Source organism: Eublepharis macularius, chromosome 1 (genome assembly GCF_028583425.1).
Source record: "Eublepharis macularius isolate TG4126 chromosome 1, MPM_Emac_v1.0, whole genome shotgun sequence".
Lineage (NCBI taxonomy): Eukaryota > Metazoa > Chordata > Lepidosauria > Squamata > Eublepharidae > Eublepharis > Eublepharis macularius.
In genome coordinates, this window is record NC_072790.1 from 19,658,111 (window position 1) to 19,685,300 (window position 27,190).

At 43.9% G+C, this 27,190-nt stretch overlaps 1 protein-coding gene across 2 annotated transcripts in view; it reads right to left on the reverse strand.

The window, feature by feature from the left end:
• EHBP1 (EH domain binding protein 1) overlaps positions 1 to 25,706 on the reverse strand; it is a 411,820-nt gene extending 386,114 nt beyond the window's left edge. For both annotated transcript variants that reach the window (XM_054974434.1, XM_054974440.1), the window contains exons 1-2: positions 25,451 to 25,706; positions 24,163 to 24,565 (exon numbers count right to left, since the gene is read on the reverse strand). In XM_054974434.1, the coding sequence (XP_054830409.1) occupies positions 24,163 to 24,266 (104 nt within the window). In that variant the 5' untranslated portion in view covers positions 24,267 to 24,565; positions 25,451 to 25,706. The remainder of the gene's footprint in view (positions 1 to 24,162; positions 24,566 to 25,450) is intronic.
• Positions 25,707 to 27,190: the final 1,484 nt, after the last annotated feature.

Consider the following 27,190-nt stretch of genomic DNA (forward strand, 5'->3'; position numbering starts at 1 on the left):
ACAATGAGATAAGGCAGCTAGCAGTGACTGATCTGTGTCATCAGTATTAACAGAGTGATGACAGGTAGCTATCATGTGATACCAGCCAGGTGATTTACTTCTCTGTAAATGTCAAGGACACCTGGGCTGGCACAGGGAGTCAGCACTGTGTGGGGATAGGCTACTAAGTAATATATAAGGATGCAGAGTCTTGTATTGTAAAGAGCTCCAGCTCTGTGGGTTGCTGGCAAAGCACTTGTCAGTCAATGTAATGTACCTGTAAATATATCCACCTGTAAATTATATAATACACCATTTGTACTGAAGCTTGGTGAGTCGTGTCTTCTCTTGAACCCTGCCACTGACGCCTGTGTAGCATAATTAGACCGCGACAATCCCACCCACTACACACAGAAAAAATCCCAGCTCCAATGCACTCTCCCTGTCTCCCTCCCAAAAGGCTAGCAACAGCTCTGTCCCACTCCACTGCCTGCTGAAACTGAAAGCCAGAACTGGGAGCACAGTGCCCTTTTATAACCAGAGGTCTCATAGAGAAAAGCAGGAGATCTGTGGTTGGCAGTCAGAACTGCATAACAGGGTTTGCAGGGATGAAACTGGAGTGCCCATGGCTACAGAACACCCCCATCCTCCCTCCCCCCGATCTCTGGTCCCATGTAACCAATTGTAACCAATTTGTAGCTCCACACTTGGAAGGAAGACCTGCCTATCAAGTTAAGTTGGGCTTTGATTGGGGTTTCCAGGGCAACAGAAAGAGTGCAGACAGAGTTCAGGCAGTCCCTGCTTGCGTTGCCAAGGGAATTGATTGAAGGTGCCTGACTGTCGGGCTTCAAGAACAGCGGACGAATGCAACGAACCAGACTTGTGACGACAGCTTGTTCGTTTACAATGGCGCCTCACGAACGGCTTGTTCGCGAACAGACGAACGGGCTGTTCATGCCCATGTCTACTCCTGATATAGATCTCCACATAATATTTCATTTGAAGCTTAGTCAAAGGATCTCGAGGCATGAGGCTGGGAAGTTGCTGTACCAGTCAGTAGACCGTGTTGGGATTTATTTGTTTACTTCACTTACAGTGCTCCTTACAGTCCCCCTTTTTCATTGAGACTTACGGCAGATTACACTGAGTTAGTACAGCCAATTTTGAGGACATTTCAATGAACAATGTATAGAGGGCACATTATAACAAACTCCCACTTTGCAATAACGCTAAATAACCATGGATTTCTAAATCTAAATAGCTGTTGTTTCCTACCCAGAGCCAAGTATATTACTCTATGAAATACTCAGTAAAGGTCAGCAATGTGCATTTATGTATAAATGGACATTCTGAACCCCAGAATTAGTGGCAAGATTGGCCAGCAATGGCTTGGGAAAGACACAGTTGAATAACATCTTATTATGCAAGATGGGCAGCTGCATAGCCCTCCATCTAAATTAATGATAGCCCAATGTCCAAGCCCGTTTTGCATAGCCTTCCTAGAGTCTCTGTCTAATTGGCCTTTAAACCACACTGTGGACCTACACAGTCCTACCAGTTACCCTTAATTCAATTTGCCTCCAATTTGGGACAAGTATACATATAACTAATTAAGCTACCCATTAAACCCAAGTCTTTCATTATGCTTGGAGGGAGACACAGATTTTCTTTTCTCATTAAACTTATGAAGGTTCACCAGGGTCAGAATCCTTTCACTTAGGCCCATAAGAGTGCTTAGCATTTACATAGGCACTTCGTGCACGCTGAAAAGCATGGATGATTCTGTGAGACAGGCAGCTGTTATCCTTATATTGCTGGATGATGGGGTGGGGCTAAGATAAACAGCTGGCTGACGATTATTTAGCAAGTTCACTGTTGATGCAAGGTTTGAACTACTCTCACATCTTTGGACCATTACAGTGGCTTTCTAAATGACATTTTGGTTCACTGCAGCAGAACCTTGAATGAGTAGACAACTATGGCCCATGGCATGTAATGCACGGTTCTTAGAGTGTGCTAAAATCAACATGTTTATGGTTTCCAACTTCTTCAAGTTTAAACAGTGGAAGGGATGGGCGTGTGATATTGTTTTTCCATTTTTACAATTATTATTTCAATAAAAATCATTTCCATATAAAGCTTTGAGCTCGACTGAACTTTTAAACCATACGTTGGTTGCTAATGTAATATAAAAAGAAACACGGAGTACTTTTAAATTTTGTTTACGGAATGCATATCAAAATAAATATACTAAATCAGAGCATGCTCTATAGAACATTGGGAAAATGTCCAATTCAAGCTTTTCCAGAAAACTTACATCACTGCAGGTAGAACCAAGACAGTTGCATGAAAGAAATGTTTTTCAGTGTGTCATTGTTATAAAAGAGATTCATTAATGTGAGAAAAATAGGGGGAAATCCCTTTTCTCTTCCACAAAGAATTCTGATTATGTATAAATATCTATAAACATCTAGTGACTATTTGCATTCAAAGGTGGATGGTTCACTTTAATTCTGAAATACAAGGAACTATATACTCATTAACCAAGAGTTCCACATTCCAGAAACTTATGCCAATGAGTTTTCCAACCTTTGTACACCAACCATTTCTCAATTAAGCTTAGTGATGTTCTTTTAAAAAGAGCATGATGTTACTACACATTAAAATCCTTTAATGTCAATGAGACTTTACCCAGAAATTGGATTACAAAACTGAAGCAGTACAAAATTTAACATATAGCTGAAGGTTTTTCCCATGCTTGTTGCCCTTTCTACACTTCCCTCCTAAGTTATTTAATGTCAACAACAATTGTAAGTGGTTATTGTTTTATGAATGAAGTGTGATACTGCTAGGCTGCTGTTCAGAGTAAATTGGCAATTCTTCCTACTGTGGTTGCCTTTTCAGAACACAAAAGGCTGCAACAGAGAATAAAAGATCAACTAGGGAGTTGGGCAACTTATCAGGAAAAAATTACAGACTTGATTAGCTGGGAAAGGGCAGTGAGATAAATGGGAAGTTTAATGACTGAATTATAATACAAAGTTACAAAAGTAGATGGCATGACAGCAAGTCATATATTCGGCGGAGACCCTGAGAAAATCGGAAGATATACACCAGAGTCCCACCTGCCACCAAGCACTTAAATAACTTAACATTCAGATTTACATTAGAGATCAGTGATCACATATCCTGTAAATTATAATATGGGAAGAACAGCAGTATTTTGGCACCTTGGAGACCAATAAGATTTTCAGGGTTTTAAGCTTTTGAGAGAAAGAGCACCTTTGTCTTCCAGTCCAGTGACATAATTGCTGGTTTGTGCAATCCACTCTGCTCAGGTTCTCCTGCAAAATGGCTCACAGCTGCGGTGGTGCAGAATCACTGATGCCAGGCCCATCTTGAGATGTAGAAATGGTGATTGCTCTCCATGTTCTGTGCCTGCCTCTCCAAGACTGAAGTTTGCTCACAGTGTTCCACTTGCAATACATACATTCAAGCTGGGAGTGTGGGTGTGCAGGTTAAAAAAAGGGAAGGGGCAACGCTAGCTCTTGATGACTTTTTAATGCTTATCCCCTGCCCCTTTTACTTTGCATAAAGTAAGTTCTTTTACATGAATTTACGGGGCTTTTTTTAACCACTAGTGAACTTTCCTCCCAGAAGGGTCAATGTTCTGATGTATTTACTACTGATGAAGTAGTGTCTGTGTTATGTGCCGTCAAGTCACCTCCGACCTATGGCGACCCTATGAAGGAAAGACATACAAAACGGCCTATCATTAACAGACTTGCTCAGATTCTGCAAACTGGAGGACGTGGCTTCTTAAAAAGCTAGGTAGGGGCTGCAACAGAAGTTTGTAAGGATGGGGAGGAGGAATTTGGGTAGGAGAAAAGGGGTTCCCCCAAACTTCTGCACAAACTTTAATGTATTGATAACACTTCAGAAACAAAATTACCTCTTGCAGTAAAAAAAATTTTTAATACATCTTTGCTTTTTAAGTGATTCACCTTGATTCCTAGAGACAGACAAAATAATGTAAATAAATAAATGACTAGAAATTGACAGAAGAGGAGAGAGAAAATTTGGAGTGGAGACCCTTCCCAAAGAAATGAGTTGAGAACTTGGCCCTTTTATTTGGAAATCCTGCCTAACTGTGCCCCAAAGCAACTGTCCCTTAATTATTGAGCATGTGGGCAGGCAGGAAGCTATAACTATTCAGAGTTTGGGAAAGGCAATCTTATGCATGTGCAAAAGTATTTTTTTTCTTCCATTACTCTGTCCTGGTGTTTAAAACAAAATCATGGGCTAAGCATAGGATGAACCAGCCCCAGGGGACACAGTCACAACACAATAGGCATATTATAGATATTTATAATAATAATAATAACATTTGATTTATACACTGCCCTTCAGGACAACTTAATGCCCACTCAGAATGGTTTACAAAGGATGTTGTTACTATCCCCACAACAATCACCCTGTGAAGTGGGTGGGGCTGAGAGAGCTCTGAGAGAGCTGTGACTGATCAAAGGTCTCCCAGCTGGCTTCAAGTGGAGGAGTAGGGAATCAAACCCAGTTTTCCCGATTAGAGTCCCACTACACCAAACTGGCTATACCCTGCTTTTTTCCCCAGTAGGGACCCGATGCAGTTCACATTCTTCCCTCCTCCATTTAACCTCACAACAACCCTGTGAGGTATGTTATGCTGAAAGAAGGTATGACTGGATTGCCCAGGGCCACCTAGCAAGCTTCACAATGGACTGGAAATTTGATCCTGAGTCTCCCAGATCCTCGTCCAACACGCTACCCACTATACAACACTGTCACAGATGGAGAAGACAGGAATAAATGGAAATATGTTAGATTAACAACTTGAAGGGAAAAGGCTTTTTGGTAACATCAGTGATTGAATTCTTTTCTTCTAAAGAAAGGGACACAGGCAGGCCTCCCAAATTATCCAAGACCTTAATGAAACCCATTGAGGCAAATACTGGATCTGTAATCTTTTCCAGTTCTTTTGCTCTTTTCTTCCACTCTTCCATGCACAAATCTTTTCCCAGGTACTCCATAATATTCAGGCTTCAAACAAACATAAGGACAGGGGAAAGCAGCACAGCAGCTCTCATTTCACAGTTTCACTTCTCAAGATGATCAAATTCATACAGCAAATGATCTTTTATAGCAAGTAATGTACAAGAAGACACCTCATCACTCTCCTTAATGTGAATACAGTCAAGGTTCATTGTGCAACATTTACTGGTAAAAACAAAATGTATTCATAGACCAAACCACCACGCATTAGTGGACTTCAAAGACTAAGCACTTTCCCTCCGCTATAATGGACTGCTATAATGCTTTACCAGAATATGGAAATAGGGTACTTTTAAAAATACAGCTCAGGTTCCTCTTTCTCTAACCTGTCCCAGAGTGAAGTTGCTACAATAGTAATATTATCAGCCCCGGTGAAGTTACCAAAGATAACGTTGCAGGCTATATGTTTAAATACCAAGAAAATAAAAGAAAATGAACTGAAGACAAACATCTTCACTGCCCTTTCTTCTAATGCAGTAGGAAGATGTACCAGTAGTTATAAATCCCAAGGCAACGTATGACTAAGAGAATACTAGAGTACTGAGCAAAAATTGAAAATTGTACCAGTGATGGCTTTCCTGGGGCTAGAAACCACTCCACAGGATTTTTCCCTACCAGTTTCCCACCTACCCACTGTGCAAATTCCCAGCAGGGTTAATAAAGGCTTAAGGAGATAGAATCTGGGCCTCTGTATAAACTCACACAAGCTTGCATTGATAACCGGAGGATAATGTAAGTAAACTGACAGGAAAAAGAACAAAATTCAGAAAGAAGCAGATAACAGAGGTAAATATTATCAAGGAATTAAGCACTAAACAGCACAAGCCAATGGAAAAAAACTTCTCTCAATCAGGTTTATAACTTATAAAATACAGCACTCTGCTGGCAACTCAGTTTCATATGCAAACTCTGCTTGATTACTGTACTGCCTTTTTACACTCAATTACTCCAATGAGGTAACTTAACCAAAGATTGGATATCTCTACAAATATTTAATTCACACTCTTGTTTAATTAATCATTTTCTCTCACTCCCCTCCCAGCCTTTAATTTTCAATCATCAAAACTTAACTTCTGCATCTAAAACTTAAACTTTTCCTAGTATACAGTTCCTACGGGCTGGTTCAGAGAGCCACTCATACTGGTTTTTATATTGCTGGAGTACATTTCTATGCTCTACCACTCACAGCCCCTCAGTGGGAAGATTGCAAGAACTACCACAGTGAGGGGGGGGGGGAGACTGAGCATTTAAATTCTACAAAAGCGAAAAGGTTAAAGAATCCTGATTTTGCCCCCACAGGTTAAAAATAAATAAATATGGATTTTATATTCTCCCAGAAAGTTCTCCAGCATGGCAATAATAATAGATCTTGGAAGGATGCATTGTTTGGGTGGCACTGTTGGCTTCGCATGCACATGCACAAGTCATGCATTATTGTTGGGGCATTTCAGCACAGAAAAATATTAAATGGCACACAGGAACAAAGATAGCCTTATTAATTCTGCTATCCTAGGCAAACAGCAAAAACAAGAGATTTAGCAAGAGCCTACGATGAGATAAATTTTCCTTGGGTTCAGGTAGGTAGCTGTGTTGGTCTGCAGCAGAACAGCAAGATTCAAGTCCAGTAGTACCTTAAAGACCAACAAGATTTCCAGGGTACGAGTTTTTGAGAGTCAAAGCTCTCTTTGTTAAGACACAAGTAGGAATGGAGGTCCCTGAGCCATTATATCCCAGTCAGTAGATGGGAGGGGTATTGCAAGAAGACGACAGTCTGGATGCAAAGACACAATGCAACTTGATTAGAGCAGAAAATAGCAAGGACCTCCGTTCCTACTTGAATCTGACAATCTGAGAATCTTTGACTCTCAAAAGATTATACCTTGAAAATCTTTTTGGGCTTTTAAAATGCTACTGGACTCAAATCTTGCTATTTTTCTCAGTGGATCACAAGTTCTTCAAGACTTACTCTAATTAAAATTGCTAATTGTAAGAAACAAATTCATCTCCCCTGAAAGCACTGATGATAGAGATTAACAGAGAGAGAGAGAAAGAGCAAGAGAGAGGGAGCTTTCAATTTAAATTCACCTGACTGACTAATGGAGCAGGTTGTTGAATTTAAGTGCAAAGTTGTATCCTAAACATTGCACAATAGCTTAGTCTCATGCGCTGACTTCATTTTTTAAAGTAAGCATAAGGGGGTACGTGTTCATGCACAAGATTCTTAAACCATAAGAGATGCTGGAGTGAACTATACCAAAAGGCAAATATTCTCTGATAACTTCAATTTAAGATACGTGCTTGAATGCTTATCATCTAATAAAAAGGCAATCTATGGAAGATCTGAAATCCCAGCATGTCTCAGGGCAGGTATTTATAAACAGCAGGTTCTTGAACTGAGAGGATTAAGGAGTTCCCTCTATGGCCACTTGTGAAATATTCTCCTCCTTCATGTAGCAACAAACCATGACATGTTAATATGCACTTTCTGGATGACACCTGGAGGCAAGAGCCTTTTAACCAGATAAACATCTTCATCTTCAGCGTTCAACGTGTATTTGGGGGTCTTGAGTCCAAGGAGATAAGGCATGTTTTATATGAAAAAAAAAGATCAGCCGTCTTTACAAAAACATACCTTACACTTAACTACAAAACTACAAATGCTGCTTGTCCTCTAGGGCATGGAGTTAGCCAGTAAGCAAGACCACAGCACATACACTTGAACAATATCTATTATATAGTACATGAATAGTAAAGTGCCACTGCTTTTATTGCCCTAACCTGGATGGCCCAAGCTAGCCCAATCTCAACAGATCTGGGAAGCTAAGCAGGGTTGGTCATGGTTAGTAATTGGATGGGAGACCTCCAGCAAGGACCAGGGTTGCAGAGGCAGGCAGTGGCAAGCCACCTCTGTCCTTCTCTTGCCTTGGCAACCTTATGGATTCATCATAAGTGGGTTGCAATCTGACAGCTCTTCACACATACATATTTGTATTTGTTAAAATGAAAGCACAGTTAACATACTACTGGTGCCGCAGGCTAGCTTTGGCTCTCATTTCCCAATACAACATTCAGCACCTGAAAGCCTCCCAAGCAACACCAAATAATTTTAAATAATTTGGTTTGAGCATCTGCTATCTTTATAAAGAAATCTCACAGTGACAGTTGAATTGCAGCTTCCTTCAAGAAATGTTTATATTTTCTGGATTCTCTAATTTTATATGGATTAACATCTTCCAAGTGATTTGTGCCAATACCATGTGTGTGTATACATATGCATTAGCAGTGTACAGTTCAAATATTTCTGAAAAGGTATGAAGATCGGTTTCACAACATTCTAGGAATGTAGGTATCAGTTTGTAAATCTTTGTGGGGGGGAATTGGGGGGGGGGAGATTCAAGAATATCTAGTATCACTGGGTGCTGGATCCAGTGTCTTGCAGAACCCTCGCCCCCGGTTGATTCCCATGGGCGAAAGAACCCATTTCCACACCCGGACATGAAAACAGTGGAAGTAGAACTGGCCTCTGGTGACCAGGTCTACCCCCATTGAACCCAATGGGCAGCCAGCAGACTTCCTGTTTGCCAAGTCCCTCGGAGCGCTATTATTTCAGTTCCTTTAGGAGAGGGTCCATAGCAATGGGAACCTCTTTGCCACAAACACACCAAAAAAGTATGGAACGGAGAGGGCAGGCCAGGAGTTTTAATTTTAAAAAGAACTTTTATATTCCTCATCAAAAGGGCTCTTTGGAAATCCCATGAAATCCCAAAACACATGATGACTAATAGCAAAGCGCACTGCCCTTATCTGTTGCACAGAGTTTGGAACGCCAGGATGGCTTTGCCACCCTGCCAGACACAGACTGTTGTTATAGTTTCACTGAAAATTCGCACTGCTTGTAGCTGATGTTTTAGCAAAAGAGTATAAATATACTTGATCAGGCAGACAAAGAGATGCATGCATACCTCACACAGTGCATGTTAAATCTATACTGCAAACACTTGATTGTAAAATTAAAGCATATGAGTGTATATACATATATGCACTCACCTGTGTTAACTGAATTTAGATACTCTGAATATAAATGGTTTAATAGACCATCACACTATGAAGAAAAACTGCCACCCTAGGCTACCAGGAAAGCATAACACCGAGGGACTAATGAACGGGAAAAGTCTGGCAGGGCAGGAGGCAGAAGGCAAAATTCTGTTCCGTTTCTCTGAGCTGCCTATGAGCCACAGAACTGCATGCAGAATGAAGCAGTTCAAATATTTTTAATCCCAACTAAAATAACTCGCATTTCTACTGGCCGCTAAAATCAAACATTAGTTCAATTGCTATGTATGATCTTTTAACTGAGGTACCGTGCCAAGAAGGAAAAAGTAGGTTCTGGGCTGCAATCAAGCACAGTTATATATGCCGAGGCCTTACTGAGACCTGCTGATGGTAGACATGCATAACTCTGTGCTGAGTAATGTCTTGCATTTCACCGAGTCATGAGAAACAACCGGTGACAGCAAAAGTGAATATAAACAAAGCAATGTGCTAATAAGATCAGACATGCTGAAAGCAAAAATACTGCATATATCGGTTTCACAGGATCTTCCTCACTCTGAAGATTAATTAAAATCATTGGATGGGAACCTGTACCCCTTTCCCCCCAGTTGCAGGACAACTGCTTGACTCGGCAGCACCCCAGAAATCTTTCAGCTGTACTGTGGCTCAAAAATTGGGACACGCAGATAGATCAGTGTCCAAGCCTATTGACTTGGCTACCACCAATGAAAGAGAGCTTTTAAGATTCGTGGCATGGTTTAGATGCAGTGTGGGAATGAACACAGAGACAAAAATATCAAAATAACCGCAAACACATACACACCTTCATTTCTGGTTTGATTTAGGAAACCCACTAAACTTTGCTTGATCGGTCTGCACAGCACAGCTGACCAGGGAGCAACAAAAAAGTTGGCATAATATGGAAAGCGGGGCCAGCTGCAGTTAGTGGCATGCTCAGAAAACTTGTTAAAGCAAGGACACTGCTGCACACTATTAATACTACTCTTACATCGCCCGCAATGATAATCTACCTCTATTCCATTCTCATTACATCCTTTGCAGAGCTTGGCTGCTCAAAAGAATCCTGCTCACAACAGGACCAGCAGTGAATGTTTCATCAAGAAGCTTCAAGCTTGTGCATTCTCCAATAAGAACAGGCTATGGAGATCACTGTGAACTGAAGATCTTAAACCATTTGATTTCTGCCAGAGGCCAATAACAAAAAGTCAACGCACACAGCACACATCTAAAATATTAAGAATATACATGTTGTCTTTGGACCTCTGAGTATATGTGCTTGAGATTCAACTGCGCATCCAGAGAACAAACTGGTTGCATGAATACACCCAGTAATTCCTCACTGCAAGCCAAATGCAGCAGGATTTAAAGGAGTCTACTCAATAAACAAATTTCCTCAAATGCCTTCTTACAATATCAAGCAACATACTGATCCAACAGGCCAAGGACAAATGCCCAACTTTACAAAGAAGGGCATTTTTTTAAAAGACAAAAAAATTGATAACGCACAACATGTTGACATTAAGGGCATAGATTAGTTTTAAACCACTCTAGACTGCACTCAAGGTTTGGCAAGTTATAAATAAGTGACATTTCAACGAGAAGATACACGTAATTGCAAAATCAATGGCACAACATTGTCAAGATGTAATGAGAGAAAGCGCCTCCTCCTTCCCCACAGCTTTTCTTAAAGCTTCAAGTTCTATAAATTCATTTGCAAAGAGAAGGCAGGAAGCACTTGTTTACTGAAACGTAGCTTGTTTCAACTATACCACAGTTCTAAATTATACATCCATCAAAGTTTAGCCAACTGTGGGCAAGTCCCCCCACTCACCCACAAGCCACTGACAAGCCAAACGGAAGAATGAATTAAACACTCTCTTCGATCCTAACACACGCATATTAAAAACAGTGTCATCGATAGACATGGACACGAATTGAAATACAAATCAAATTTTGTGACTAATCGGGCTGATTCATGTATCTTGAAAACGTGTTTCATGGGGCTGCATTTTTCACGAAATCCACAACTTTGGGGGCCGAGTCGTTTGATTTATGAATGCTTCATGATGCCAGACTGGCTGGCACCAATCCATTGATTCCCTAGGCCCGGAATGTCTGCAGACCTTTTGTCACCGTGGAAACCCCAATCTTAGCCCACATAACCTTGATAGGCAGTTCTCCCTGCCAACTTAAGAGCTGAGCAATGCGGGTCTGCACAAGTTTACCTGGGAACTGTAGTTGGAGACTCCTTCCCCTCTGTTTCCCTTCTCGGTTTTTAAGAACAGGATGGTGGAGTGGCGGCAGCGGCAGCCTCAGCAGCTCCTTCTGCCACTGCTCACTGCTTGCCAGATTCAGGAATCCTTCCCTGATGTCCTCCTGCTGCTCTGACATGTCTTCCCACCCACCACCCACCCCCAAGTTCCCCGGAACGGATCCTGAGCAGATCCACTCTGCTCGGCTTTTCCTTCGAGAACTTGGAGGCTGGGGAGGGGGGAGGGCATGTCAGAGCAGCAGAAGGACAGGAGGACGGGAAGGAAAAGTCAGCAAAGAGAACCTGAAGAGAGGAAAACCCAAGCAGATCTGCTCCGCTTGACTTTTTTTCCAGCAGCAGCAGAAAGCAGGAGGACAGGTGGGAAAAGTCAGCAAAGAGAGCCTGAAGAGAGCTACTTGGAGGGTGGCTGGAGGAGAGCTTGTTGAAGCCTCCCTGTGAGTTTGGCATCTCTGGGTATGAAGAGGGCTGTTGTAAGGCCCCGGGATCTGACGAATCACGAACCTAACTATTTCGCAAAACCAGACAATTTCGTGAAAGTTCGTGCTTTCTGTTTCATGGAACGTGACTAACCACAAAACTCAGGGTTCATTTTTTCCCATTTCGTGCCCACCTCTAGTCATTGACTCAATTAATTTATTTCAATGTTAAACACGTCATGAACCACTTCCTTAGCCAATCCAATCAAAAAGAAGCAGAAGTCGATGTTATTAGTAAGATGCAGCCAAAAGGACAGGATTGGGTCAACTGGAAGAAAAATCATTTGGGCTTGTGAGAGGTAGCTAAGAAACCAATGGGTTAATTCAGCAGAGGTCTCAAAGTCATGTCTCCAATTCTGACTGGAGTTTTCTGAGAGGTCAGTCACCAACCTATAAGGGACAGTAGTTTTGGTATAATAAGGCGTTAGTTTGAGATACTTAGATTTATTGACTGAAGTTATCATTACGGATGCAGACTCACTAGTCGAACAGAGATTTATGGTTTAGGACCTCAATGACCCCCATGGTGAGATGAGGTTCTGATGTACAGTTAAAAAATGGTGGCCTGTAAGCACCCACAAACTTTAATTAAGGAGTGCCCCAAAGAAAACCTTTACAAATGTACGTTAAGTTACTAGATTGACAAAGGACAGGAAACAGAGGCCCAGTCAAGTACCAGGAGAGCATTAAGGAAGCAATGGGACCCGTAATTCCACAGCATTAATGATAGCAGCCCGGAGACAGCTTTGAAAGCACTGGTGGAAAGTTGACTAACATTGAGGGAGCAATGCTTTGGGAGGAAACAGAATCAAGAAAGAAGGGGAAGAAGAGATGAAGCTGCATTTATCTCGATGAAGTTGTAAGGGGGATGAGAACAAATGAAGTCACCACAAACAAGCAGGGTGTCACCAGATACCAGCATTACCTCTGCAACTAACACTGAAACCACAAGGCAGACTGCACCAGAAACTTCACATCATGTCATGAAGCTTCTTCCTGCTTTCTTTTTAAAACATCCAGTCCGATGAAGACTTCTGGAGATCCTGAAAGCTTGCACACTGCCATGTGTCATTTGGCTGGCCCTAATAAAAGATTTTAAGTAGATTCTTTTTTTTCTCTTTTTTTTAATATATTTTTATTTTAATTTCTAACAGAAAACTACAAAAAACTACAAAAATATAAAGGAAAAAAAGGGACTGGGGAAAAGGGAAGAACAACATATAAACAAAAAACACACACTACATTTACATGTCTTGTATTCCCTTCATACTGCAATTTTTCTTTAAAGTTAACTTTCTAATATGCTATCAGATTGGTAGATCTTATAAAATACAGACTACATTCAGGATCAGGTCTTCTCCCCCCCCCCCCCCTGCGTCTCGGTCTCAGTTCTCTCTGCGCAGCGACAATAGCTGCGCTTGTTCCCTCCTCCCCCCCACTCTCCCCTTCAGACTTTGGACTTTCTTCTTGCTGAAACTCCTGATGGTTAAACAAAAAGTCCCTCAGCTGTACTTCTGAAGTTATCTTGTAGGTTTGATCCTTGTATCTGAACCAGATGCCTTCCGGAAACAACCATTTATATTTTACTTCACATTTCCTCAGGAAAGCCACAAGTCTTTTATATTTAAATCTTCTTTTACGAGCCAAAAATGGAACATCCTTATATAAGACGGTGTCCCGAGTCTTCTTAGATGAAAAGTCAATAATAATCTCGCGAGGCAGCTGACGCTTCATTGCATATTTTGAAGATGTCCGACGGACTTCCAGAATATTGCTTGTTAACTCTTCTTTAGTTGCCTTTGTGAATGACGCCAAAAGTTCCGACACCAAATCTTTTAAATTTTCACTTTGCTCCTCTTTTACATTCTGAAGACGCAGTACCGTTTGGGCACAGTCCACTTGTAATCCTATTATTTGATTCTCCAAGAGCTTTACTTCTTTACTTGTTGCTTTCATGAGTACTACGTTTTCGCGTGCAGACTGCTCTGCTCCAGATGCTGTTTCTTTAATGGTTTTCACTTCGCTTTCCACTGAATCAACCTTTTGCCCCATTTCATTTAACTTCGCTGCAAAGGGCTGCATAGCTTCAAAGACCGCTCGTCTGACCATCTCTTCCAGGGTTTCCCCCTTCCCCTATAACATCACCATCACCGATTTACTCATCGCAGGGCTCTGCTTTTTCATCGCCATCTTGGGGGGGGGCGCCAGCTAAGTTCCGAAACTCCGTGAAGGGGAAGAAATCCGAGCCTTCTTAGCTTCAACTCCCACCAATCCTTCGCATATGCTTAGAAATCAGAAGGGATTCACTTACTTACAGGTTTTCACCTTAAATCTGCTTATTGCCGTTCTCCATGGCCCGGCGGCACGCGATGTGCTGCGCAAGTCTGCCGGCCTCCGTTGGAGCAAACAGGCAATTTACCCCCTGCATTGCTTTCAGGGGGTTCTTCCCGGCGTGCTCCGGACCCTGGCCCCCTCACTGGGAGTCCTGGGGGTTAACCCTCGCAGGTCAACCGCCCGGTCAGGCTGCTCGGACGTTTCCTCCCGGAACTGTGGAGAGGAGCGTCCGACATGGCCGGGAAAACGAAACCGAATTCCCGATTTTAAGTAGATTCTGTTGTGGGTTTGGGGTTAAGCCACCACACAGAAAAATGCATTGTCTCTTTGCACATTTAAAGATAAACTATAGGGTTGTTTTTTTAAAAAAGAGGAAAGTCAGAGTGCTATAAATTCACTAGTGAACCAAAAAAAACCCACCAAAAATGTAGGTTAAAGCATACATACCTTAACTTACAAGCTATGTAAGCAGCCAACTACTGTTTACTATCTCACGTACAACTTAAAAATATAAGAACAGCCATACTGGATCAGACCAAAGGTCCATCTAGTGAATTAGTCAGTTCACACAGTGGCTGAACAGCTAACTCTAGGAAGTCCACAAGCAGGATATAAAGATGCATACTGCCTCTGCTACCAGAGAGGGTAAATATCCTTCACAACTAGTAGCCACTGATAGCCCCATCCTCCATGAAATTGTCCAGTCCTCTTTTAAAGCCTTCTAAGTTGGAAGCCATCAACACATGCTGCGGCAGTGAGTTCCACAATTTAACACACAGCGTGTGGAGAAGCACTTCCTTTTGTCTGTCATGAATCTCCCACCCATCATCTTGAAAGCAGTCTTGAAGGCTCGGCTGGGGATGCCACATCCCCCCTGCAAGTGTGGGGAGCTAATTTATGCTCGCCTGCAGAGACTCATGGATCCGATTGGTTTCCAGAATGCTCTGCGGGAACCGATGTTCCGTGGCAGTTCGTTGGATGAGATGGTGGAGGACTGGCAAAGCCCGATCTCCAAAGCCATCAACGAAATCACACCCCGTCATCCTCTTCGCCCCCACAGTCGCTCAGCTCCTTGGTATACAGAGGAGCTTTGGCAGAGGAAGCGGGAGCTAAGACAACTTGAGCACATGTGGTGGTGATCTTGGGGCAAAGAGGCAAGAACATCTTATAGGTCACTTATGAAATCCTATGAGGTGGAAGTGAAAGTACCTTTCATTGCGTCAGCTAGCACACGCCCAGCTAAATTGTTTTAATGTGGTACGTTCACTGGTCTCCTTATCGGGTGGAGACCGTCAAAATTTGAATTCGGCCATTAGCCGTAAGGATTTTGTGAGCTTTTTTGCTGATAAAGTCCTGTCTCTCCGCCACGATCTGCCAACCACAGTTGACACAGTATGTGAACTAAAGGCCCCATGGCCGTCTTCGGGGTCGGTCTTCAATCACTTCAGCCCTCTCTCTGGGGGAGAGGAGGTGGACAGGATCCTGCAGGTGGTGAGGCCTACCACTTGTCTCCTGGACCCATGTCCATCGTGGCTGGTGAAAGCCAGTGTTGGTGGACTACAGGATTCCTTAGAGGCTATTATCAACACATCCTTGGGCTCCGGGGTTTTTCCCGGAGCACTAAATGACGCTGTGGTGAGGCCCCTGTTAAAGAAACCATCACTGGATCCTGCTGACCCACTCAGTTACCGCCCAGTCTCGAACCTCCTGTTTCTGGGTAAGGTGATTGAGCGGACAGCGGAGAAACAGCTGCAGAGTTTCCTGAAGGAGACCTCGGCCCTGGATCCCTTCCAGTCTGGCTTCCACTCAGGCCATGGGACCAAGACACTGCAGGTCGCCCTCACGGACAATCTTCGCAGACGCTTGGATCAAGGTGGAACAGCACTGCTGATTTTACTAGATCTTCTGGCAGCATTCAATACAGTCAATTATGATCTTCTGACTCACCACCTCACCAACGTGGGAATTCAAGGGACAGCATTACAGTGGCTTGTCTCCTTTCTTCACGGTCAGGGACAGAGGGTGGCACTAGGGGAGAAGTTGTCATCTCGCTATCCACTAGTGTGTGGTGTGCCACAGGGGGCAATACTCTCCCCATTATTATTCAACATCTATATGCGCCCCCTCGCCCAGCTGGTACAAAGTTTCGGGCTTGGGTGTCATCAGTACGCTGATGACACCCAGCTATTCCTGTTGATGGACAGCCAGCCTGGATCGGTCCTGGAACTTGAGTCGTGGGAGTGTGGATTTGGGGCCCAGGCTTCCTACACTTGATGGGGCGGTGCTTACACCGGCTCCAAGAGGGTCATCCTGGATGCCTGGGGGGTGATCCTGGATGCCTCCTGGAAAATGGAGGCCCAGGTCATGGTGGTTGCCAGGTCATCGTTCTTCCATCTCCAACAGACCGGAAAACTCACCCCCTTATCTTTCGACCCGCGACTTAATTACAGTGGTCGAGGCAACAGTCACCTGTAGGTTAGAGTACTATAACGTGCTCTACGCAGGGCTTCCCTTGAACTTGATCTGGCAGTTACAACTGGTCCGAAATGCGGTGGCGCATGTCATCACCGGAGTGCCTTCTAATGCACACGTTACACCGGTATTTCACCAGCTCCATTGGTCACTGGTGGAATATCGGATCAGATTCAAGGTTTTGGTATTAACCAATAAAGCCCTATGCGGACTGGGACCAGCGTATCTGCGGGACCACCTCTCCCTATATGAGCCCCAGAGGACACTTCAATCCAGCGACAAACAGCTGTTAATGGTCCCTGGCCCCAGGGAGGCCCACCTACCGTCAACCAGGGTCAGGGCCTTTTCAGTCCTGGTTCCAACCTGGTGGAATGCTATGTCTAAAGAGATTAGGGCCCAGCCGGATTTGTTATCCTTCCATCGGGCCTGTAAGACAGAGCTGTTCTGCCAGGTGTATGGTTGCTGCTGGTTGGGCCTCCCCGCCGACCAACTAGAGGAAAACATGCTCCTGTACCCACCCAGCCTGTTAAATACTTGGGAGATAGTTGGGTAGTGGTTATTGAAGTCTGCTGCTGTGTGTTTAAAATATTTATGTGGTTTTATTGGTTTTAAAGTTAAATGCATTTTAAATTATTATATCGATTGCAATCTGCCCTGAGCCTGTTGATGTGGTGAGGGTGGAATATAAATTGAATAAAATAAAATAATAAACAATAATCTTGAGTGGATGACCCTGGGTTCTAGTATTACAAGAGAGGAAAAAAAGTTTCTCCGTCCATGGTCTCCACACCATGTATAATTTTATTGACTTTAGAAGGTTAATAGTGGCATCATAAGCAGTGTTACACTCTTCTCAGCTCCTTGACTTCCTTGGACTTAGAAGGGTTGTAATTCTGGTTAAGATATTACTATTAGGTATTCTCTAACAAATCCTACTACAGCTGGAAGACACAAGCACTCTCTGTCACCAATCTCCAGGACCAAAAGGTATTCCCTGCAGCAAAGTGAATGCTAAGACCAAGCTGCTGAATTTCAAAGCGTTCTGTTCTCTCCTATGATCAGAGAAGGCCACATTTTTAAAGTCTTTACAGCATTCACAACTAAGAAACAACTATGTAAAAACAGATGGCAAACATATTAAACAAGAAACGAAGTCAAGAATGACTTTCCTGTTGCAAAATGGCATACGTACTATTTTGAAAAATGCAGGGAGTACCCTCCATCAAGTGCAACTGATATGGGAATAAGACACACTGCAAGGAAACCAGACCTGTGTTTTCAAGACAGTAGTATAGAGAAGAATTGTAGATTGCTTTAAACATTAAGATGTATGCCCCGCTGAGGTAGAAAATACATACCAGAAGTGATTGATATCACATGCCTGCCAGTGCATGGACAACATGGGGCACATTAGAAAACTGGCACCCACTTGCAAAGGAATTTCCTTATTTCCTGGCATGTCTGAGTAGATGCATTGTCTTGCTGCATGTGGGAGAAATATAGTAGTACCATCTGATGTGTTTTAAAGTACACGAAGTGCTTCTCCATGCGTTCACAATAAATCTTGTGAAAATAGAAGCAGATCTTCTATAGAAGCTCAATTCTATATGAATGAAACTTGAAGCCCCTAACACAGAAGGTTCCGAGCCTGGGCTAATACCACCCACTTCAACAGAGATGCAGCAGCGCATTTACGTTGTCCAAAGCACACAAACAGCTTGGATCGTCCCACACTTAAAGACTTTACTGGCAAAGGTGACAAGACCTGTGAACTGAATACACATTTATAGGTTACCGTGCAACTAAAAGTTTGAAAGGTTGTTAGATTATACCTTAAAGCACAGTTTGCAATCAAAAGTCCTTATGTTTTGGCCACGTTAGTGCATCCAGAATAATTGACTGAGGGGTCTCTCAACTCTCTAGTGGGAGTGCGGGATATCCTGACTCCCAGCCAGTGGCTATATGAGGGGTCCCCAATGTGGTGCCCTTAGGGGCCATGGTGTCTGTTGACACCTTTCCTGGTGCCCACCAAGTATTTTTAGAAAGTAGGTGAGGCTTTTGCCTAGCAGGGCTTCTGAACGGCCCTTGGAGACCTGATTGGCTACACAGATTTTTTAGAAACTGCTTTGGCAGCAGCTGCCACCACAGTGCAAGGATCTTACAGGGGTATGCAAGAAAATATTTTTAAACAATATATTTGTTTTAAAAGGCACCTTGTTACACAGAACTCCTGCCTGAAATGTTGACAAGTTACTATTAGAGTTATACATAACTTCACTCCCTGACATTTTGTGGTTGACTCCACTTCCAGATTTAGCTGTTTTGTAGCTGCACCCACCACCATGTGTCAGAATTCCAAAGGTGCCCACAGGCTCAAAAAGTCTGGGGACTCCTATACAGTCATAAAACAGGGAATGGCACATCAGAACAGGCCTCCAGGATCAGACCATTGTTCCGCTGAGGCCAGCATCCTGTTTCACGCGGTGGCCAACAAATGGCACTGGAGAGCCAACAAAATTCACATAGAGGCCACAGCCTTTCTTTGATTTGCTTCCTCATGCTGGTATTCAGATATCTCTGACCCTGAACACAGAGTTTTCCTGTTAGTCACCAGGGCTAGCAGCCATTGATTGAACTATCAGAGGGCAGGTAATTTTTTTCAAAATCATGAACTCACATGGGCCATCACTGCAATGCCCACCCCACATTTGCTTCCTGCCATCTTGACTGTGCTGCTGGTAGGGCACCATTTGCATCCAGCTTATTTTTCTACAGCCTCAGATCCCTGTATGTGCTAATTTATTGTGATGTTAGCCAGGATGAACTTCAGGGCCTATTCCCATCATCCTGGAATGCTCCCATTCCTCATTCTTTGGCAGGAATTGTTATTTTACCTAACAAAGCTATAGCCCTGCACATACAGCATGTAAATAATAAAGCCTATGCTATTTAAGCCCATGAAGCTGGCAAGAAGGGGGGGGGGGGCGAACCAAAGACACACCAGGCTTTATCAGTGGGCAGCATATCCTAATGGTGGACTGTCTGCCTGCAAGCATTTCTGAAGTTTGGTAAAGGAGAGAAACTGCACCAAATCCTTTGCATTTCCCAAACAACCAGGGCACATGGGTGCACCGTTAAAACTACTTCCAAGAAGTACTGAATGCAATAAAACTCTGCCACAGACAATGCAACAAAGCCCCAAATAGTCACAAGCACAAATTCATTACAATTCTGAATGATGGGTTCCGTTTTAGACGCTGAAACTCAAAGTTGAGATTGTTGTTGTGGGTTTTCCGGGCTGTATCACCGTGGTCTTGGCATTGTAGTTCCTGATGTTTCGCCAGCAGCTGTGACTGGCATCTTCAGAGGTGTAGCACCAAAAGACAGAGATCTCTCAGTGTCACAGTGTGGAAAAGAAGACACAGAGATCTCTATCCTTTGGTGCTACACCTCTGAAGATGCCAGTCACAGCTGCTGGCGAAACGTCAGGAACTACAATGTCAAGACCACGGCGATACAGCCCGGAAAATCCACAACAACCATCGTTCTCTAGCCATGAAAGCCTTCGACAATACAAAGTTGAGATTCCTTGGGGAATTGCAAAGGACAAGTACCAGGCTCCCATGGGTGAGGCTGACGGCTTGCAGTGGGCGAGAGATGCTCCATGCTTGATGTTGGTTGGTCCTACACGCTAGGACTTATCACCCCCAAATGCCAGGAGTGATAGACTTTGAGCTTTTGTGCAGCAAACTTCACTAGATTCAGCAAGAGAGCCAGTACACAGTAGTGGTACCTGGGTTCTGGGAGACCTGGGTTCGAATCCCTACTTTGCCATGAAAGCTCGCAGGGTACCATTGGGCCAGTCACACACTCTTGGCCTAACGCACCTCACAGGTTTGAGGTGAGCAGAGGAGAACAAGTTAAGCTTTGAGTCCTCATAGGACAGAAAGCTGGGTATAAATGAAGTAAATAAATACATGGGATGAGGGGAGTGAAGATTGGGCAAATATACTAAAATAAGAGGTTCGGCATCCCAATATAAAATACTGAGTAGCCATAAGTAACTGTTATAGGACTACATATCTTTAAAAGTTATTAGGTTGGAAACATTGTATAAAAACCTACAATAGAGAAGGAAAAGCTAGTCAGAAAATCCCTTCGCTATGCAGGATTGATGTAGCTTTGCCAAAGGATAATCCATTTGCAAAAGAGGGCTGAAAAAGATGCAAGAAACCGGCGCCCTGGCAGCTTCCCGTTAACATTGTACATCCCACTTTTCAAAGTTCTGGGGGATCAATACAAGAAAAATACATCCCAAGGCAGAAGCAATTTCACACCAACTGAAGGAAGATGCAAGAATTCCGTAGCAAGCAAAATAAATCATCACATGGCACTGAGCAATGAGAAAAAAAATGTATGGGTCTTCAAAAGAGTATATGTACAGCTTCTTGCTGTACCACCCCTACTTCATCCACAATCTTTTCTCACAATCCCATTCACCCCCAGTGTATTTTAATACTTCATTGTTAGCCATTTTAACATATGAATGGTCTATTATTTCTTCACAAAACCACTGTATTGTTGGAATGCCAGTGTATTAAAGTACGGCCATGTTTACTAGATTTTTTAATAAAAAGGATACTTACAATATGGGGTCAAAGGCACACATCCTAACCACAATTCTTAATTACCACGTCATGCAAAACAGATTTGCCCTTCTAAAGGCAAAACATGGGAGGCCTTTCCTTCAGCTCTTGTAGCTACCTGGGCTCATTTTACTATCTCTTTTCACCAACAAACTTGGAAGCTGAAAAAAATCACTGCCATCCTAAATAAGCATAAGACAGAGGTGCTTTATTACCTTTGTTTGGTTAAGCAACAGATTTTGCACAAATTGCCATTTGTGGAAGTAAGCGTTTTATAATTTGAACTTTAATATAGATGGATCATTTTTATTTTAAAACTGTTTCTTCCTCCTTACAGCATACAGAAGAACTTCAAGATAATCACCTGAGCAGTCTAATGTTATACAATCACGCAAAAACCCCTGCAAACATTTACTGCAATAGAGGGAAAGATCCTAATAAACCCAGGCTGCAGAACTAACTATCTGTACCAAGGTGCCTGTCACCTGCTGCCCTAGGGCGGCTTGATAAACTGTGTCATCTGTGCCAGTGGTAATAATCAGGATTTCACCCATTCACCAGATGCAGAGGTATGGAAGGATGTGTGATAAAAGTCATCTGTATGGGCTCTTATTCCCATACATAAACTTTAGTCTATGCAAAGGATTTTACATCTGAGGTAGTTCTATAAAAGAAATTAGTATGCTATCCACCATGTAAACATTTACATGTATTAATCTTATACTACAATATACATCTGCAAAAAAGAAACTTTAAAATACTGAACTTCCATTTAAACCCCTTAGGGATGGGGCTATCTTTCCTCTACTCAGAACTGCTATTATCCACACTTAAACCCCTGGAGGAAGCGCAGGCATTAAATCAAAACCTAAAATAAAGCCAACTACCCAAAAACAAATAAAACAAGGAAGTTATTTCCCTGGGGTAGCATTCCTACATTATATCCCACAGACGTTTGTTCACTATATTCACCTATACAAGACAAAGCTCAAGAACACAGCTCAGCAGAAAGAGTTTTGGCAAAATGCTGTCAACCTATGGGTGAGTGGATCTTCCTCTCCTTCCTTGTCCAGCAGAATTTAGTTGTCCCGGAACATTTAGGGTAGTGGGCGCCAAGTAATATACTTTACAATTGAGAGGGTACATTAAACTGGACTTATTTAGAATATTTATATACCTGCCTTTCTCCTGAACAGAGGATGTAGGGAAAATACACGCACACGCAACTCTGGAAAATGGCAGGAGATTTGGTTTCTGCATCTTCCCTTGCCATAGTTTTTCTGGTAAAGATGTAGAGCTACAGAAAAATTCAGAGCTCTACTAGCTGAATTTCTGCTCACTGCCCACCCATCAAAGGCACAGAAGCCCTACCAGGTAAATTTTAGAAAACATATCCCAAGATGGGACATTTTCCAGTTATGTGAACTATTTACAGCAAATGCAGAAATTTATCTAACTCAATTAACCATCAATCTCCCAAAGACACTGGACTAGTAATGCTTGTCACTAATATTTCAATCCACAGAGGATAGATTTTACTGGAAAAGTTAATTAACAAGGCAAAATTAAGAATATAGTGCAACATCTTGGCCAAATTATGAAACAGGAAGTTTCAGGTTTGAATCTTGCCTTTGCTATGAGCTGTCTAGGGCTTTAAACAGCATACTCTCTTTCCCCCTCCCAGCTCTCCAACTGCAAAAAGCCCATAACAATAATACTGATTTATTCTAAAGGACTGTCATAAAGATGGCAAATAATAACAACAACATTTGACTTCAGGACAACTTAATGCCCACTCAGAGCAGATTACAAAGTATGTTGTTATTATCTCCACAGCGATAATCACCCTGTGAGGTGGGTGGGGCTGAGAGAGCTCCTAGAAGCTGTGACTCACCTAAGGTCACCCAGCTGGTTTCAAGTGGAGGAGTGGGAAATCAAATCTGGTTCTCCAGATTAGAGTCTTGACCACTACACCAAACTGGCTCTCAAGACATGCTTTGACTTATCTAGATCTAGCATTAAGTATCCTGCAAAAGGTGCTTTTTCTGACAAAAAGATTCAGAAAACAGACACACACCCCCTAATAGATGATTCGCCAAAAGATCCTTCAATAAACTTATACTGTAGAATGCAGTAGGGAATGTGCATGTGAAAATTTGTTAGACTGTACTTTTTTAAATGATTATTTTGGCCATTCTACAAATGTTCCATTCACTTCTGAAAGCAAAACACACCAGCCTAGCAGTTCTGAAAATACACTTTCAAGACATGAAGATGTGTTTCTGGAACAGGATCATGTGCAGCTGACTACTCCCAACAGTAGGTCTAGCCAATTCAAAACTATGTCCCACCGGGCCACTGGAGCCTGGAATTTTTGTCTGACTAAGCAAATAACTTGAGATAAATTCCCAAGACTGAGATTCTTGACTGTTTTCATTCCAGAGTTGAAAAAGAGAAAGAAATATTTTTCAGGCAAAAAGCAAAAGTCAGAAGTGTGCAGGGTGGAATTAATCATACTGTCAACCTTGGGAAATGCTTTGAATACCCCTCTGGCACAGACAACTAAGCAGGTTTGCTAAGCTGCCAAGAACCTGTTGTAGTCATGTTGCTTACTCAAGAGCTGCAAAAATCTAACATATTTTCAATAAAATTGTAACACAATGATCTTAGGAGAAGAAGCAATAATCATTCCCAGAGGGATTGAATACGTGCACAGCAAAGCACTTGCAACTGTGCCTCCTGTGCTGCTTGAAGAGCAGAGAAGGAAAAGCCGTCATCAGCAGAAGAGACAGATGTCAGCATCACAGAAAACGCCACTTACCATTTCTTGGTGCACTCAACCATCAACTCCTGGTAAGAGGCCACAAACTGGAACTTGGAGGCATGTTTCCCAACACGCTGCAGCCTTTTCCACACTGAAGCCATGCCGATGAAAATATCAATACAGTCTACAAGTCAAGTCCAGCAGCAGCAAATCTTAAGACAGGCTTGCTAAGAGTTTGTGTGTATCAGTCTAGCAAAAACAACGGATGAGGGGGGAAGTTGGAAGGATGCTCAGGAAGCATGAGGCAGGCATCTCTTTCCCAGAGAAATTCCCACCCTAAGCAAGCGGCTGGGTGCCACAAGAACCATGACAACGGGAGGAAGCAACGGCAAGGAAGTCCCCTCATGGAGTCGTCATCATTCCTCTTCATGGGCAGTGGAGCAAGGGCCCTGGATGCAAGCTGGAAAGCAAAGCAAAATCGGGAAGAAGTGGCGGCTTCATACTTTGTATGCAGTGATGTTACAACCACAGCTAGTTCCTTAGGTTTTTCTTATGGATACCTTACTGACCCCCTCAGAGGTGGTGGGGCAGGGTTAGCTACAATTTCAGGAATGCAAGGCACAAATCTGTCTAGAAACAAGCCAATTGGTGCTTTTTACCAGTCAACATCCAAAACATTATCAGGGGAGGAGGGGAGCAGCAGCAGGCCAGCTGGTCAGAGCCATCCTCCAGCATCTCTTGGAAGCAGCGTTCTGCCTAGGCAATGCCAGCAGAACACACAGACGGAGGTGACAGAAGTTCTTTGTCTCCATGCGGGTGACAAAAAATGGTGAAACAGTTGTGCCCCCCAACTCTCATCCCAAGGGAATGCCGGCCTCACTGGTGAAACCAGAAGCATGGGAAATTGGATGGGGTGGCAATGGGGGAATTGGTGGGCTGAGGGGAGGGGCAGCAATGGGGCAACTGGTGGGCTGAAGGGAAGGGGCAGCAATGAGGGAACTGGTAGGCTGAAGGGAAGGGGCAGCAATGGGGCAACTGGTGGGCTATGGGGAAGGGGAGCAATGAAGGAACTGGTAGGCTGAAGTGAAGGGGCAGCAAAGGGGCAACTGGTGGGCTGAAGGGAAGGGGCAGCAATGGGGGAACTGGTGGGCTGAGGGGAGCAGAAGATCCCTCTCAGCCCCCAGAGCCTTCCCCTCATTGTGAGAAGACCCCCCCCCCCGGGGCTGCCCTCCTCGGGGCTCCCTCTCTAGCCACCCCAGCCCCGGCTGAGGAGCCCCCCAGCCCTGGACGGTGGTACCACAGAGCCCCTCGGCTGCCTCCCCTGCGCCCGCCACCCGCTTCTCACCTCCCTCCGGCTCTCCTCTCCGCACGCGCGCCGCCAAGCCCGGCTCCGCCGCTGCTGTCACACGCCCCGCTCAGCGCTAGGGCTGCCCATTGCAGCAGACGCGCTCCAGCGGCTGCGGGAGTCCCATCCTGCAGAGCGCGGGCGGGAGCGGCGGAGGCAAAGGCGGCGCCGACAGTCCGGAGACAGCCCTCCGCAGCAGCCGCCGCCAGCGGCAATCCCAGCCGCACGCCTCGGTCGCCACCTTCCTCCTGCCAGAGCTGCGCGCCTCACACCAGCTTGCCCCCGCCGACCGCAACCGAACAGAACGCGGGCGGCTCCGAGCCGCGCCATTGGCCACAGGTCTCGGCCCGCCCAAAGCTCCCGCGCGCCCATTGGTCGGTGGTATTGTCAATCGTTCCCCCTGCCAGGGAGAGGGAGCGCAGCCCTTTTCGCAGAAGGAGAGAGTGGGAGGGGGGAGAATGACTGGCGCGTTTCCCCGCCCTCCTTCATTGCTGAGTTTCTATTGGCCGGCGGTATGGCGTTCGAGGTGGGGTTGTTTATACAGATTGGCATGCTCATTGGACAGAAAGGACGTCCATCAGAGGACTTTGGCAGCGGATTGGGTTTGGCGTTCCTGAGGCAAAGCAGGCTGAAGAAGAGGAGAGTTGCCAGCCTACAGGTAGAACCTGCAGATCTCCCGGACTTACAATTGACCTCCAGACTACAGAGATCCCCGAGAAAAAATGGCTGCCTTGGGGGTGGGTTCTGCGGTGTTATATCCTGTCATCCCCAGGTTCCACCTCTCCAAATCTCCAGGAATTTCCCAACCCCACAATTGGCAACTCTAGCTCAGGACTTAGGAAGGGAGTCTTGAATAAAGCAGTGAGGTGTAGAGGGTGAAGGAGTGAGACTGTTAGCTGGGCGACCCAGGTTCAAACCCTCGGCCTGGAATAAAACTTGCTGGCTCAGACCAGTTGATCTGAGCTACCTCACAGGGTTGTGGTGGTTGTTATCTTTTTTCCCCACAGTCCACCAGATGTTTGGACAGGAATTTTAGGCCCCTCACTGACTCGGATTTTATCCAATAGTTTCGGAGTCAGTGGCCTTTGTATGTGGCATGGTTGTTACTGTTGTTGTTAACATTATAGTCTGCCTCACTGAGACTCAAGGCAAATTTCATAGTGTGAGTCAGTACAGTCAATTTCAAAGACAGTCTAGTAAACAATGTATGCCATACTGAGCCACAGCCTTGGAGGAAGGATGCAATAGAAACTGACTAAATAAATAACAGCTCCAGACCTTGTCCTATGAGACCTCTTTGTGGAGTCTTTGCTTATTTCCTCCCTCCTTTTATACTAGTAAATGATGAGCAATTTTTTAAAAAAAAATTATGTATCAGGTACTTCTATCAAGGTTATCTGAAAGCAAGCATTTCACTCCCCATACCCTGCACAGAACAGCACACTTCCCCCCATTTTATCTTCACAACAACCCTGTGAGGTAGGCTTAGGCTACGCTAAGAGAGAAACTGGCACAAGGTCACCCAATGAACTTCATGCATTTGATAAACAATCTAACCACTACCCCATACTGGTTCTCAAAACCAGTTACAAAAGTGCTAAGGGGGATATATAATTAGTTAACAAATAAACCCCCCAAAAAGCAACAGAAGTAATTAAAGGCAGTCCCAAAATGAAAGGAGTCAGAATAGGCAGTGCTCAATAATGGGGAATGCATCCTTTGAGTCTTGCTTCTATTTAC